This window comes from Lupinus angustifolius, chromosome LG19 (assembly GCF_001865875.1).
Source record: "Lupinus angustifolius cultivar Tanjil chromosome LG19, LupAngTanjil_v1.0, whole genome shotgun sequence".
Classification (NCBI taxonomy): domain Eukaryota; kingdom Viridiplantae; phylum Streptophyta; class Magnoliopsida; order Fabales; family Fabaceae; genus Lupinus; species Lupinus angustifolius.
In genome coordinates, this window is record NC_032027.1 from 13,482,720 (window position 1) to 13,498,707 (window position 15,988).

Consider the following 15,988-nt stretch of genomic DNA (forward strand, 5'->3'; position numbering starts at 1 on the left):
TTCATCATCTAATCTTGTTCGTGTTCTGTTATTATCACGCTGAAACAGAAACCCTAACTGATTGTTTCAGAGAGAAGAAGCATAAGAGGATTCTTCAGAAACCCTAATTGTTGTTGAAGATGAAGAGTCTCTTCAAGTCTAAGCCACGCACTCCTGCTGAAATCGTGCGCCAAACAAGAGATCTTCTTCTCTTTGTTGATCGCAACATCGAAGTTCGTGAATCCAAACGTGAAGAGAAGGTCACTTCAGATCTCAATTTCAATTTTAATGCCTATTTCTTCTCAGTTTTTAATGGTGATTATGATATCGATGAATTCTGCAATTGTTCACTAACTGCTATATTGTTTTCTGTTATGTTAGCTTATGCAATTTTAGTTTTGGATGCTTAACGCGATTTGCTGAACCTCAAAGCTTTGAATTGTAAACCACAATAATTTCCTTTTATTTGTGCTTTTTGTTATTAGTTATTACCATTTTGCAATGCATGCAATTTGAAATTAGCAGTGTTTGTTTTAAGGAAAACACATTTTACCATTACATTATTGAAGTTTTTATGTTGAAATGTTCGATGAGATTCCTTGACTTGGTTTTGCTAGGAAGAAATTATACTTAAATTTGTTTGCAAGTGTTTAATGAAATTGTGAGAGCAGAAGCAACATAGCTGGATTTTTTTTTCTATCTTGGCTATACATATGCCAGTAACATCATCACATTTTCATATTTGATGTTTATTATGTTTGTGGGATGCATTTAACCACAGATGTTGGATCTATATAAAAACTTGAGAGAGCTGAAGCAAATCCTGTATGGAAATAGTGAATCTGAGCCAGTCTCTGAAGCTTGCGCACAGTTGACTCAGGAGTTCTTTAAGGAAAACACATTGCGACTCGTTATCAAATGTCTTCCAAAATTGAATTTGGAGGTGACAATGAATTTCAAGAGAGACCTCTAGATATTTGCAGTTCAATAATATGCTATGACACTTACTTGTACCCTTTGTTGGATATGTGTGGTTAAATGTCAGCATTCTAGCATCATATGGGTGAAAGGTGAAATTATGTTATAATGTGATTATTTGATATTTTCCAATCATGACACTGGGCTTTTTCAGGCCAGAAAAGATGTCACACAAGTTGTTGCAAATTTACAAAGGCAACCGGTTCAGTCTAAATTGGTTGCATCCGATTACCTAGAGAAGAATATGGATCTTATGGATACTTTGATGGTTGGGTAAGTCATTGGATGAATATTTTTTCTCTTGATATTGGGTTAGTAAGCTTTATACTATGATGAACTTTTCTGCCTGACCAAATAAATGAATTGGGATCTGAATTTACTTTCTCATCAACAGCTGAAAAGTTAATGTCCCTTTGGATTAGATGGTAGGCCCATATTCCCGATTTCTTCCAAACCAGTTTGTAGTTTTTAGGTGAAAATTAGTTTTACCACATATATGTCTTGCTCTTATGGATATGTCTTGCTCATATCTTCATATGTGTATGTGATTTATTCTGCTTTTCATTATACTTGTGATTAAATAATATTTCCCTAGTATAATCCTAGCATTCAATTACTAACTATTATTGTTTTTTAGCTATGAAAACACAGATATGGCTTTACACTATGGTGCAATGCTGAGGGAGTGCATAAGACACCAGATTGTTGCAAAGTAAGCACACAGAAGAATATAAATTCATTTTATGTTGTGTAATATCAGGCTCAAAGATATTAATGATGACAACTGGAAACACAATCATTCCGGCTGGCGTTGTTTGACTTGTTTCAATCTTTGTTAGAGAAATATTGCATCTTCTAGTGATATAACTTACAGGCACTTTTGGTTCCTATACTTATAATTGCACCTCTCAGAGTCCTAGATTTATGTCAAATGAGAAGGTTGATGCGTAAAAAGATCAAGTTCATATAAAGAACTGGATAATTGAATTAGAAAAGGGAAAATGGTCTTGGTCTGATATTTTTTTCACACCATGACTCATGATGATTTAATTCTTCACGGTTTTGTATCAGATACGTTCTGAACTCACCTCGTATGAAGAAGTTTTTTGACTACATTCAACTTCCAAATTTCGACATTGCTGCAGATGCTGCAGCAACTTTTAAGGTTGGTTTATCTGAAAGAACTTACGATCACTATCTCGCCATTTTCTGCCATGCCATTTTCACAGCAGAGTATAATTTACACTATTATATTGTTTCAGGAACTTTTGACAAGACATAAATCTACTGTAGCTGAATTCCTTTCTAAGAATTATGAATGGGTAAGTTCCCCTTCAACCTACTTTATACATCAGGATAAAGTAGCATGCCTATTTTAATTTATACACTCATATCTGGACATGCCACCTTTTTCTTATCCTGCCACACTCTTACTCGATAACATTGATGGTTTGATAAAGGTTTCTTATAGGAGAGAGTGTAACTTGGGCATGAGTCAGAATATGGTTTTAGTTTCGTGGTGATTTGTGGGTGGACATTGCTTCTGGTATACCTCATGTTCTGAAAAAAGATAATTTAATAACCTCTACTTTTGATCATCATTTTAAAATTTATTCTTTTCGTTTGTTTGGCACATTCTATTAGATCTATCCTGTTTTTTTCTTTGCTTTAAAATGTAGATTTATATTACAGATGAAAGTATGCACTTTTGGAATATGATTCTTGAAAGTTGAAACCCAGAGGATTTACACATTTTTATTGAATTGCATTAACTACTTTGTGGTTATTAACCACACAAGTTTTATTATCTAAAAAAAGAATAAAAAATTTAATCACACAAGCATGTTTATTCCCTGTATCTTTGAAATGCATTTTAAACCACCACTTTTTAAAGATTTGTTTGAAATTTTCTGCTGCTTGAATTTAATCATATGATCGTCAATTATGACAGCCGACCCCATCTAGTGGTATTAAGGCTTGGTTGTTGTTGTTGATCGTCAATTATCAGAAAGTGTTGTATTTGCATCTAGCTTTTTCATACATAATTATATAATACTGATTTTCTTTGTTGTTGCTGCTCTCAGTTTTTTGCAGAATATAACTCTAAGCTGCTGGAGTCTTCCAATTATATTACAAGGCGCCAAGCTGTCAAGGTACTATATATAAGTTTCGATTTTATCTCAATTGTAACTTGTAGGTGGTTGGGATAGTTGGTTTGTACCCAAGGAGTATGGGTTCCATTCCTAGCAATGGACGATTTTCTTTCTCCACCTAGGGGGATTAAGGCTTGGTTGTTGCAACTTGTAGGAAAATTGAATGAAACAAATACTTTGGTGTCTGGCTTTAAGTTATTCTTTTTACTCTTCTAGCTGACCCTTCCCTACCTATTGAGATTAAGGCGTGAATGTTATTTATTTACCTTGCTGAAAATGTAACTTTGGATTTAAGAAATATTTGCTTATTCTTGTAGACTAAAGTTGTAGTTCATTTGACCTGTACGTTACTGAAAATAAACATGCTATTAGTAGTTAATTACTGGTGAAAAGTTACCTTGCTGTTCATTGATTTCCTTTTTTCCTGGTGAAGTTTCGATTGTTGGTCTTTGTAGTTTTATGTTATGGTTAATGTGTCAATGCTCTGTCACCACTGTTTTTATTATACTTTTTCATGTTGCATTGATTCTAATATATATACTGAGTTGATTTCTTTCTATTTCACAGTTGCTGGGAGATATGTTACTTGATCGTTCAAATTCAGCAGTAATGACACGATATGTGAGCTCAAGAGACAACTTGAGGATTCTAATGAATCTCCTTAGAGTATGATCCTTGACGTAAAACTTAACGACATGTCTTTTTACTTTACCTTCTTGCTTTTCTTATGTGCTGCCCATCCACCCCCTCTTACGTATCTTTGTATGCAATTTCATCTATTCTTTTGCTGATTAGAATACTAAACACATTCAAATTTGATTTTCTGATGACACTATTTTAAAGTGGGCATTTAATGGGGTCATTGCCAATTTCTTTCTGCAGGAGTCAAGCAAGAGCATACAGATAGAAGCATTTCATGTTTTCAAGGTACATAATCATATTATAGCACAGTTTTTGAAGAGGTTTTCCTACCCTTCACTGATATTGATATTTTTCATAACAGCTATTTGCTGCTAATCAAAATAAACCAGCTGATATTGTGGGCATATTTGTTGCAAACAAAAGTAAGATTCTGAGACTATTGGACGACTTCAAGATCGATAAAGGTATGTGCTCTAAGGAATATTTAGTTGTTTGAGGCATGATCATGTTGATGATCACATATTTGCTGGGATTTGTGCAGAGGATGAACAGTTTGAAGCAGACAAAGCTCAAGTTATGAGGGAAATTGCCTCACTTGAACCTAGAACCTAGGGAACAGCACTATTATAGTGTTCAGTGGCAAGTTACATAGTGGCATTTCACTTCAGTGAATTGTGTATTGTGAATGGTTCAAGATGAGACTATCATTTCATACAAGATTCCATGTTTCTTCCGTTCTGTAATCTTATCATCGTCGTCCTGTAATATAGTAGATAAATAAATTGGTAAAACGAGCTCTACATGTTCCTCATAACTTTCTGGTTGTTAGAAAGTAAGAAGGTTTTCTTAGATGCCCTGTAAAATAGAAATTGTGCTGAGGTCATCTAATAATTGACCTTCTCAACTTTGTTCGACAAATCTTTTACTTGTGCATCGTGTTCTGCTACCTGTGTTAATTCTACACTAGCTGTCGAACCAGTTTTGGTCCTACAACAAGGTTTTGGCTCTATGGTAGGGTCCATGGGATTTGCTTGGAATAGATAGAATAACATCACTTGTAATATCATTGGTATCCATGTCAAGGATACATAATGAAATAATGTACCTCTATTTTCGTCCTTTTGCAACAAAATTCATAGAGGTACTCTTTCTGTGGCTGAGGGAAAATTCATTAAACCAATAAAATAGGACGCAAGATAAGAGAGGGCCCAGAGGGGGAGTAATCCTCTATAGGAAAGGCGGAGGGTTGAATTCGAATTTTACTTTTCCCAACTTGAACCCCTGAACTTAACCCTTTCAGGTTGAAAAAAATAAACTTCACCCTCACCCTCTACTCATCTTCTTTCCCTGACCTGGCGGAGGATTGGGTTCGAATTTTACCTTTCCCAACCTGAACCCAAAAACTTTAACCCTTTGGAGTTGAAAAAATAATTTTCATCCACGCCCTCAACTCCTCTTCATTCCCCAACCTGAACACATTATAAAGACAGTTTCATAAAACAATTATATAAAAGTTTCCTCTAGAGAATAAAGTATCTTATGATATAAGAAGAATCATGTGTTAGATTTTTAAATATAATTTTAAAACTAAACAAAATAATACAAATGTCATACTTTTACTGATGAGAAAAGATAAATTATCTTATGTTATGAGAATATACTTTATTATCTAAAATATATATAGATGAAGTAAGTGGTACCAGGGGTATTATTAATATCAAACCAAAAATTAGGTCGAAAAATAAACTTAAATTTTGTCGGACAATTATCCCTATTGAATTTGAATTGAGTTTGAAGTAGAATGTACATATTTGGGTTATCTATATACTTTACTCACCAATGAACCTAAAAACTTGGAAGACTCTATGCCACAGAACCGCACCAGCATCTTTTCTTGGTATATTCCATAAGCATTTTCTCTTTCCAGGTCACACATTGCACAGACTATTATACCCCTGCCATTCATTACTGCTACTCTGATTAGTGTCCAAAATCAAAGGTCTGGAAAAAGAAACCTATGCAGAAGATGAAGGATAGCTGTTGGTGTTAGTGGTTGAGCCATTCCTTAAAGCCAAAATATTGTATTATTGTGACACCGATTTTGTTTAGATATAACAATTTTATAAAAAGCGTGTGTGCTTTCTTTTGTAATTTTTTACATTTGGATTTTAACTCTTAATGATTTAAAGGGTTGTTAGCTAATGAGTTTAATCAAATTATGTATTAATATTTCATTTTAAATCATTATTATCACTGTCAAACTTAATAATATTTCAGCACTGGATTAAGTGCATATTAATAAATACAAAAATCAAATATATAACTTGATTTACAAATCAATTTTCTATTTGAATATTTGATTACACTTAACGATAGCTGAAAGCATTTTATTCTATTTACCCTTACTAAAGAAAGTAGCCTAACTAAAATAATAACAATAAAGCAAATCATACATTCAAAATAAAATAAGAGAGAATAATATGTGTGCCAACAAAGTAAGTTCTTTATATTGTGAGTGCAACATTCACATCTTAATTATTGTTAACTCTCTCATCTTTTTCTCGTAATAAATATGCTATACGTATAGATTTTTTACAAATGCCATAAATATTAAACTTATATGGAATAAACTTTAGAAGATTCGGATGTTGTGTATACAATCTAAATATAAAAAAAGTTGAAAATAAAATGAGTTCTATTATTCTAATCTCCTAATTCCTTCAACTTAAAAGGGTTAGCCAAAGAAGAAAAGAGTAACCTCTATCATTTCATCACATTTTCGTAACTTGTCATTCTTATCTTCTCTCAGAATTTGAATCTCAAGAACAAAGCACTACCTCTATCAATGGCTGACGACAATGGTTGGATCCGTTCTCTTTCTCTATTCTTCCTTCTTTTACTTAAATAATGATTCACTTTGTATACGATCTTATACTTACATATATTTCTTCCAAATCTTCCTTTCTTCAAATTCATTTGTAGCTTCGCTCTCGGTATTTCTGGAATCTGCAATCGACGCTGCTCGTAAAGCTGGCGAGGTAACTTCATTTTCCATCTCTCTTCATTTTCGATCGTTTCTTCTTTGTTATTCTTATTGTTGTTCATTGTTTTGCAGATTATTCGGAAAGGGTTCTACGAGTTCAAAAATGTAGAGCACAAAGGACAGGTAAGCTTGTATTGCATTCTCTCCTTTGTTTTCCGTTTAGTCTTAAGCTTCATTTGTTTCAAAGTTTGAGCAAGTGTTGTAAAGAGTTTGATTCTTCTTAACATTAATCATTATCCTTAATCTTTAAGCTTAACCTTTAGGAGTTCCAGTCCTTGAGACAAAATGTGAATGCCAATTTTATTTTTTAAAGCATGAGTTTTCAATATCATAAGTTATTCGTCATCATTACAATTCTTGAAATGTGTTAAGCTTCCTAAATCCTAACATGAAACTAGTGCACTGACTGTAAATAATTGTTATGCCTATTGTTAAAATTTAAATTGTGACTACTCACCATGATTAAGTTAGAAGCTTAGGAGTAGATATTCCGTAACTAACTAATAGGTTTGTATGCGTATCAATGTCTAACCAAAGCACAACAAGCTAAAAAAGTAATCAATATGACATGGTCATGTCAGAAAAAAATAAGTAAGTTTGAGGTACTTGTTCTCTGTTATTGGAAAAGAATCTCCATGCTGGTAATGGAGATAATAAAAATATGGACGTTATCATGAACATGTAAATGATGAAACATTATGCCTCTTTTAATTATGACTATCTTATACTTTTTTGTGATGCACAGGTTGATTTGGTCACAGAAACTGATAAAGCATGTGAAGAACTCATTTTTAACCTTCTCAAGCAGCGTCACCCGACTCATAAGGTTGATTCATCTCTCCCTCTAATATATCACACTGATTTTAAATATAGTCAAGTTTAAGATAGGTAGCTTGTCTCTCTTTTTTGCCCATGTATATTTTCTTAAGGTCATTTAAATTGATGTTCTTATTAGTTCATTGGGGAAGAAACCACTGCTGCTTATGGCACTACAGAGCTTACTAATGAACCCACGTGGATAGTGGATCCTCTGGATGGAACTACTAACTTCGTGCATGGGTAATTAATTTCCCATTCTGATGTTTTAGTTGATACAATCATATTTCCGTACTGATTGAATATAATTGTGCTATGCGTAGGTTCCCCTTTGTTTGTGTCTCCATTGGCCTTACAATTGGAAAAATTCCTACAGTTGGTGTTGTTTACAATCCTATAATTAATGAGGTGAGAAAACTTCCCTCTTCAGAGGCTTAAATTAACGTTCCACTTTGCTTAGTATGCAAATTGAAATTTGGGATTGCTGTATGTAGCTTTTTACTGGAATCCGTGGAAAAGGTGCTTTTTTGAATGAGAAGCCTATAAAAGGTGTGTCCTGTGTTTTTTTTTATCTTTTCATTGTTTGTTGCTAGTTTAAGATTTAGTTAGCATGTGCTTGAAATTTTGCAGTATCATCACAAACCGAACTAATGAGTGCTCTTCTTGCAACTGAGGTATGTCAAGTCTGTTAGAATTGATTATGTCAATCTATTCATTTTTTTTATCCATAAAGTATATTCCCCTCCATCTCCTTATTGTGAACTTCTGTTGACAACAAACATTGCACTGAGAAATGTAGTTTGCTTCAAAATATCAATATGGGAAATGGCCATATAGGTGCGAATATTTTTTTTTCCAGTTAATCATAGTAGCTATGAGCCAACTATGTGAGAATTAATAAACCTTGCTTATGTCTTTCATTTGATCTAATACCCAATTCGACATATATCCCATGACTTTCTTTTTCTGTTAAGTACATAATCCCCATTCTAACTTGATAGTCTTCTTCAAGACATTTGTCAGACTAACTGTCCATATCTATAATAGTTGTATAACATTTTATTCCAAGTAGCTAGTATGTATTATTTTTTAAAGATGACAGTATGTATTTGAATCACAATACTCAATTTTTTTCCAAGCATGATCAATATGTTGACAATACAAGCTCCGATGTTTTTCTGAATTCTGTTTTTTCTAATACAGTTGAATACTTGAAGTAGTAACCCTCTTGAAGAATTTGCTTCCACAAAATTTAACACACTCCAAAATTATCTGTTGGATAATCGAATTATCTGTAACTTGCGCATATTGAATTTATAAATTCTGTGTACTCAATACTTAGTGGTTTGAAATGGTTGGAGAGCATGATAGGGCAGGCAAATTAGATAAGATCTTAAATTTTAATTGTAGGGTGATGCTATTGACAGCTTCAAATGCCTATCTCATTAGTCATTCATAATTTATAGAAATAAAGTTAATTTATGATTGGTTAGTAAGAAGTGTACCTAGGCAATTGTGAGTGCCAATAGCCTCATCCTTAAGTTTGTTCTGGCAATGACTGAGTTATTGAAGGAAACCATCAGAATTTAATTGTTTAAGTGTACATTATATATTCATAGGAAACTGCCAAGGTGTCAAAATTCCAATGTGATCATTTAGCAGATTGTAACTTATGCTTACTTAGTCTGTTTTAAGTCATGTGCCCATTTTGTGCTGATCTTTTTTTATTGCCTCCGTTTATTGTGTTTAATTACATACCAATCTGGCCCTTAGTTAGTAAGATTATCACAATTTCTGAAATACTAGCTGAGGATGGGATGACCCAAAGATGCATTTGGCATTCATAAGTAGATGGGTCAGGTTCACTTGTAAATATGTTGCCTTTTGAATCAAGACTAATTTGAAATTGATCAAGTTTTTTCCTTCTGAAAGAGCAGGCTGGAACAAAACGTGACAAGTTAACAGTAGATGCCTTTACCAAAAGGATTAATAACTTGCTTTTCAAGGTAAGACAAGGATTGCCCTGGAATCTATTGGACTAAAAACATGAAAATGTGATTGACTACATAACTAAACCTTTTCTATTTTAGGTGAGATCACTTCGAATGAGCGGCTCTTGTGCTCTGAATCTCTGTGGAGTTGCATGTGGAAGGCTGGATATATTCTATGAAGCTGGGTTTGGTGGTCCTTGGTATGAGTTTCTCATGCAAAAATGTTACGAATTATGATAAGAGTTCTATTATTTGTACATCAACTTTTAAACATCGTATTTGATACTATATACTAGTATTTATTTTCTTTATACATATAAGCATTTGAAAATTACTTCTAGAAATATAAAAAAGGCATCAAATGATGTTCCTCTTCCTTTTTCAGGGATGTGGCAGGTGGTGCTGTCATTGTTAGAGAAGCTGGAGGTGAAATATTTGATCCGTAAGTTACACTTTACTTAGATATCGTTATTCTTGACAAATGGATTTGTGTTTGAAGCTCTTCATTTAACGTATAATCAGTTTGACTATTTTATTGTATCCTTCACCTTGTGGCCAGTAATATAGACATTGTTGGTATGGACATGCAATGCGTCCAAAATTTAAGCACTAGGCATTTTAAAGGACTTGTTATCAGTATAGAGCACTATAATAATCGAGTTTTTATCCCACTAGGTGGGATTAGCTACATGGATTGAACAATGTCATAATGTTCTATTATAAATCATGTTTATTGACAAGATATTGATCTAAGTCTTTCTTAATAGATATAGAACAGAAAATATAATGTTGCATAGTTATGTTCAAAAGATTTTATGCTTGTTTCAAAATCTGATTTTTTGTTTTCTTAGGACTGGTGGAGATTTTGACATAACATCTCAGCGAGTAGCAGCTTCAAACCCTTCCTTGAAGGATAAACTTGTTACTGCTCTGCGTGAAACAGAGTGAGAAATTTACTATTTAACAATGGTGTGGAGAATCTTTCTTACAGTTCAGATACCTTTTGCTAAAAATATCAGTGAGAATTACTTTTATTAATTGTCTAATTCCCTTCTGACTTATAGCTAAATAAGTATATTATCCAATTCTTATGAAAAGTGTCACGTGGTTAACAATGCAACTTGCAGTAGATTAATTCCATTCACATGAACTGTGAGGGGTTTCCAAGAACTTTTGCCTTGATTATGCTATTTTTCTTCTTTTCATTTTGTGTCCTAACCCTATTTCTGATTTCTTATCTTACGTTTAGTGGCTTAAATCTCTTGGCACAACCTTAAAAAACAAAATAGTTTGGCTTTAATAAGAAAACAATTTCAAATAGCAAGTCATTGTTTGAGGAATTGAGTTGGTATGTGACATCACTAATATGGTATAGATTATATTTTTAGATTATGATTATAAACTGAAAAAATAAATTATCTAGGTTCAAAAGTCTCACATTGCCTATATCACTCTTTTAGGTATTATTTAAATTAAATATTTATTTGATTACTGTCAATTGGTTTTGAAATAAAACTTTAACATAGTATCGGAGTCAAACCCTAACTTCTCAGTTCTTATGAGCTAAAAAATATCATTTAATCATGAGTCAAATATTTTATTTGTTGGGAAGTAAATCTTACATCACTTATCTCATTCTTGGACATATTTAAGTATATGTTAAGTTACTTCTCTCATTTTTAATTAACTTCTGTCATTTTTAATTAATTATGAGATGGAATCTTAAGAATATATAAACCTTGAACATACTTTTTGCTTATCCTTTTTGGTTTATAAGTTTCTTTTTTTAAATTAAGCTTGTTACCCAAACATATAAAACAAAAATAAGTAAAAATAGCCCAGACCTATATAAAACTCAAAAGTGAGCATTGGCTATTAAGTATAGAAAATGAGTTGTTGGAACAGAATAAATTCATTAAAGAGAATAAAGACGAGTGAACAACTAATTCGATTCTCTTTTTTGATGATGTAAATGAGAAAAAAGAGAGCACACTGCACCCATCCCTTTGGACTGACCAATTCAAACGAGGGTGGGTCAGTGTTCCACCTAAAAATGGCTAAATGTTACCGCTTATAATTCCAACTTTACTCTTAATTGAAGTCTAAGGTGCAGAGAAAAATTTAGTTTGATATAGTTTACAAGTTATTTGTACTTTTCTGTGAAAAGTTAACCAAATTTGTAGTAAAATCCCCTGGCATTTAGCCACTTGCTAATGAAGAAGAAATCAATGCCTTCATCTTTCCCTAAGAGAGAACTATTAAAAAGTATTTCAAAAGGTGTTGACAAAGAAGATAAAAGCAAACAAATAAATACATTATATGAAGAGAACGATGCAAAGTATAAGCTGGAATATTATGCAGAAAACCACACCTCAGAAATTTACTATCCTGTGAAAGAATAATCTCAAAACCAGATTCTAAGCAGTTGGGAGCATCCTAAATACACTCAATACATTAGAGCAAAAAGATAATGAAAGTGTTCAACAACAAAACTCATGTACTAATGATTCAGAAGCCAAAAAGTTCACTATCACATTTGCTGTGAAATAGAACCATATCCATTAACACCATTTGTACCATTAATGCCATGTGCTGTTTTACTCTCTGATCTCCTCCTACTCAACACAATGATCCATGTGTAAGCTTCTAAAATGAGAGCAATGACACCCAAAGCTGCAATAATGCCAATGTATGCATGCTTCAAGTCATTGTAGAATTCCTGAACAGAAACCTGCAATGCCTCACATCCTTTAAAGATGTTGAAGATGCTGATGATTATAGTGGCATATCTGATCAAGTAGTGGTAGATGGTCCAATAGATTCTGATTTTGTGATCTTTGTTAGGTTTCAATAGCAGAGCAAAAAGAACTTTGATGCTAGAGAGACCAGAATATAGACATAAGATCATGAAAGTGAGCTACTTACATTTCTTCTTGTTCTAAGTGAATTACCACTTATCCTCCTCCCTGGCTAGAACCAGAAACAGATCCAAAGCGATAATATTAGGCCTAAGCCTAGTATTATAAATGTGTATACAAGGGGAAATAGAAAAGTCTTGTTAGAGACTTTCTAACTGTAACACATTTCCTAAAATATTCCTAAGTAGTTAGTTGTTAGGTTTTCTATAATAATTTGTTAGTTATGCTATAAATATGGAACTAGTCTTTTGGAGAAGGGAGAGTTAATAGAGAATTAGAATTCTGGTTGTGAAATCAGAGGAGGGTCGTGGAACCTATTGTATAATCTCAATTCTTGTTCTTCTTTCATTCTTTCTAATAATAATCTTGTTCTTCATCCCAACCAAGAATCACATGAATTCTGGTTTAGAGTATTATTTTTCATTAATTCATTTCTTTCTTCTTGAATTTCATACCAGTGTTTATCACTGGTATCAGAGCACTAATTTGGTGCCCTGAGGGAGTGGAACTGCCAACCTCGCTGCTATTCTATGTATGGTATCGACACGAAGAATGGTAAGAGGCAACAATAGCTAGACACAAGAACGTGAAGAAATGCATCTACAACGTGAGGAGATGCATCAAAAACGCGAGGAGCTTCATTTGCGTTTAGAGCTTAATGAGGCACAAACGAAGAAGACAAAGGAGATGCTCACTACGACAACAACCAAATTAGGAGTTTTGAGGGGAGATACGTCTGTTGAAGAAGGAAGCGAGAATGACGAGGAATTTGATAGTCGCAATCAACACTAGAATCACAATAGGTGGTGGAAACTCGAGATTCCTATTTTTTTCGACGATGACGCATACGGATGGGTCCAGAAATTGGAGCGATACTTCGCTCTCAGGGAAGTCATGGGGGAAGAAAGGATGCAGGCCACCATGGTTGTGTTGGAAGGCCGAGCCCTCAGTTGGTACCAGTGGTGGAAATGCTGCAACCCTTCTCCAACATGGGAAACTTCAAGATCATTGTGGTGAGACGTTTTCAACCATCAATGATACAAAACCCCTTTGAATTGCTACTCTCTTTGAAACAAGAAGGGAGTGTCAAAGCTTATGTTGAAGAATTTGAGAAGTATGCAAAGGTCTTGAGAGAAATTAATCAAGATTTTATTAAGGGCATTATTCCTTAGTGGGTTAAAAGAGGAGGTCAGGGTGGAGATGAGGTTGTATGAGTTTGAAACCTTATATGAAGTAATCCAAAAGGTTATCTTTATTGAACAAAAGAACATGGTAGTTACCAAGAAGTCCAGTACTAGTTATACTAAATTTTATAGCCCTTACCGAAGCAACACTTATAATAAGGTGGTGACATTAGATCCTCATTCTGCTAGTAACAATAAGAGAGAGTGGTCTTCTGTAGGGAGTGTGGTTGGTGTTTCCAAAAACACTCAAGAAGCTGAAAGCTCTAGGAGCAGGGGAGATTACAAGAGGCTAACTAGTGCAAAGATGAAGGAGAAAAAAGAAAAAAGATTGTGTTTTATATGTACTGAACTCTTTACTAAGGACCATGTGTGCAAAGACAAACAATTGAGGATGATTCTACTTGCTGAGGAAGATGATGAGAATGAGGCGGAGGTGAGAGAAAGATTGGAAAGTTTCAATTCTCTACAACCATCCATATATTCTATGACATGATTTACATCCACCAAGTCATGGAAGGTAGGAGGAACTTTAGGGAAGAATCCTGTGATTCTTATAGATTGTGGAGCTTCCTACAATTTCATTTCAAGAGAATTGATGAACAATTTGCAATTGAAGGTGGAAGAAAATCATGCTTATGTTGTAGAGGTGGAAGATGGACATAAGGTCAGGTGCAAGGGAAAATATGCACAACTCAAACTGTCTATGCATTGACTAGAGGTGATCCAAGACTTCTATTTGTTTAGCTTGAAGGGAGTTGACCTAGTATTGGGGTTGGAATGGTTAGCAAGCTTGTGAGAAGTGAAAGCTGACTTTGGAAGAATGAAATTAACTCTCAAGAGGGGGAACTCAATAATCACAATAGTTGGGGACCTTGCTTTGACTAGGACAAAACTTTCCTATGGAGCATACATGCAGGTGCTTGTAGAGGATGGGGAAGGTATGCTATTGTACTGTGATACAAGACTTCTATATGTTTAGCTTGAAGGGAGTGGACCTAGTATTGTGGTTGGAATGGTTAACAAGCTTGAGAGAAGTGAAAGTTGACTTTGGAAGAATGAAATTAACTCTTAAGAAGGAGAACTCAATAATCACAATAGTTGCAGACCTTGCTTTGACTAGGACAGAATTTTCCTATGGAGCTTGCATGCAAGTGCTTGTAGAAGATGGGGAAGGTATGCTATTGCACTGTGATACAAGACATAGTTTTAGTCAAGGAGAGAGAATTCCAAAAAAATTGAAGGGAACCATGTAGTAGTACCAAGATGTGTTCTAGAATCAACAAGGGTTACTACCCAATAGGAGGCAAGATCGTGTCATTCACTTGAAGGATGGAGTTGGGTTATGGTTTAATTTCAATGATAACACCTCAACAGGAATGTCTCTTTTCCGAGCTTTGTATGGTAAGGAACCTCCTATATTGTTGAAGGCAGAGGCTATACCTTCTAAGGTAGAGGAAGTAAATAGGATGTTTGCCCAAAGAGGTTATATCTTAGAAGAGTTGAAACACAACCTCTCCAAGGCGCAAAATCAAATGAAGAAACAGGCTGGGAAACACAAAAAGGTAGTGGAGTTTGAGGTAGATGATTGGGTGTACCTCAAGTTACAACCTTATCAACTGAAATCTTCGGTTGTCTGGCCTTATTCTAAGTGGCTCCACGCTATTATGGCCATTATCAAGTGGTTAACAAGTTGGGATCTGTAGCCTATAAATTAACTTTACCTGCTCAGGCTAAGATTCATCTAGTATTTCATGCGTCATTCTTGAAGAAGGCTCTCAAGCCTCATCAGCAACCTCAGCCACTACCACTTATGCTGAATGAGGAGCTTGAATTAGAAGTCTTGCCAGAGAACATTGCTGACAACAAAGAAGGTAATTAGGGAAATTTGGAGGTGTTGGTTCTAGGGCAAGATCTTCTTAGCCATGATTGCACTTGGGAAATGACAGCTATTATACAAGACAAATTCTCATACTTTCCACTTGAGGACAAGTTAATTCTTTAGGGGGGAGTATTGATAATATTAGGCATAAGCCTAGTATTAAAAATGTGTATAGAAGGGGAAATAAGAAAGTCTTGTTAGAGACTTCCTAATTGTAACATATTTCCTAAAATATCCATGAGTAGTTTTTTTTGTTTCCCACATATATCCTTGTACTTGAGGCAATCATGTCCGAGCCGGGAACATCAACAGGTATGTGGGGCTAAGTAGTTAGTTGTTAGGTTTTCTATAACAGTTTGTTAGTTAGTCTATAAATAGGGAACTAGCCTCTTGGAGAAGGGGGGG

The 15,988-nt window shown here is 34.3% G+C and overlaps 2 protein-coding genes across 2 annotated transcripts; both read left to right on the forward strand.

Annotated features, from left to right (window-relative positions):
- On the forward strand, positions 1 to 4,698 carry LOC109334812 (putative MO25-like protein At5g47540). Its single transcript, XM_019570774.1, has 11 exons — positions 1 to 239; positions 761 to 922; positions 1,112 to 1,230; positions 1,595 to 1,669; positions 2,029 to 2,122; positions 2,220 to 2,279; positions 3,042 to 3,110; positions 3,678 to 3,776; positions 3,993 to 4,037; positions 4,114 to 4,216; positions 4,294 to 4,698. The coding sequence occupies exons 1-11, from the start codon at positions 120 to 122 to the stop codon at positions 4,362 to 4,364; spliced, it is 1,017 nt and encodes a 338-aa protein (XP_019426319.1). The 5' UTR covers positions 1 to 119; the 3' UTR covers positions 4,365 to 4,698.
- LOC109334908 (inositol-phosphate phosphatase-like) lies at positions 6,499 to 10,787 on the forward strand. Its single transcript, XM_019570910.1, has 12 exons — positions 6,499 to 6,613; positions 6,735 to 6,790; positions 6,868 to 6,918; positions 7,541 to 7,621; positions 7,751 to 7,854; positions 7,935 to 8,019; positions 8,106 to 8,160; positions 8,242 to 8,285; positions 9,549 to 9,617; positions 9,702 to 9,802; positions 9,988 to 10,044; positions 10,454 to 10,787. Exons 1-12 carry the CDS (start codon positions 6,598 to 6,600, stop codon positions 10,548 to 10,550), a joined length of 816 nt encoding a protein of 271 aa, XP_019426455.1. The 5' UTR covers positions 6,499 to 6,597; the 3' UTR covers positions 10,551 to 10,787.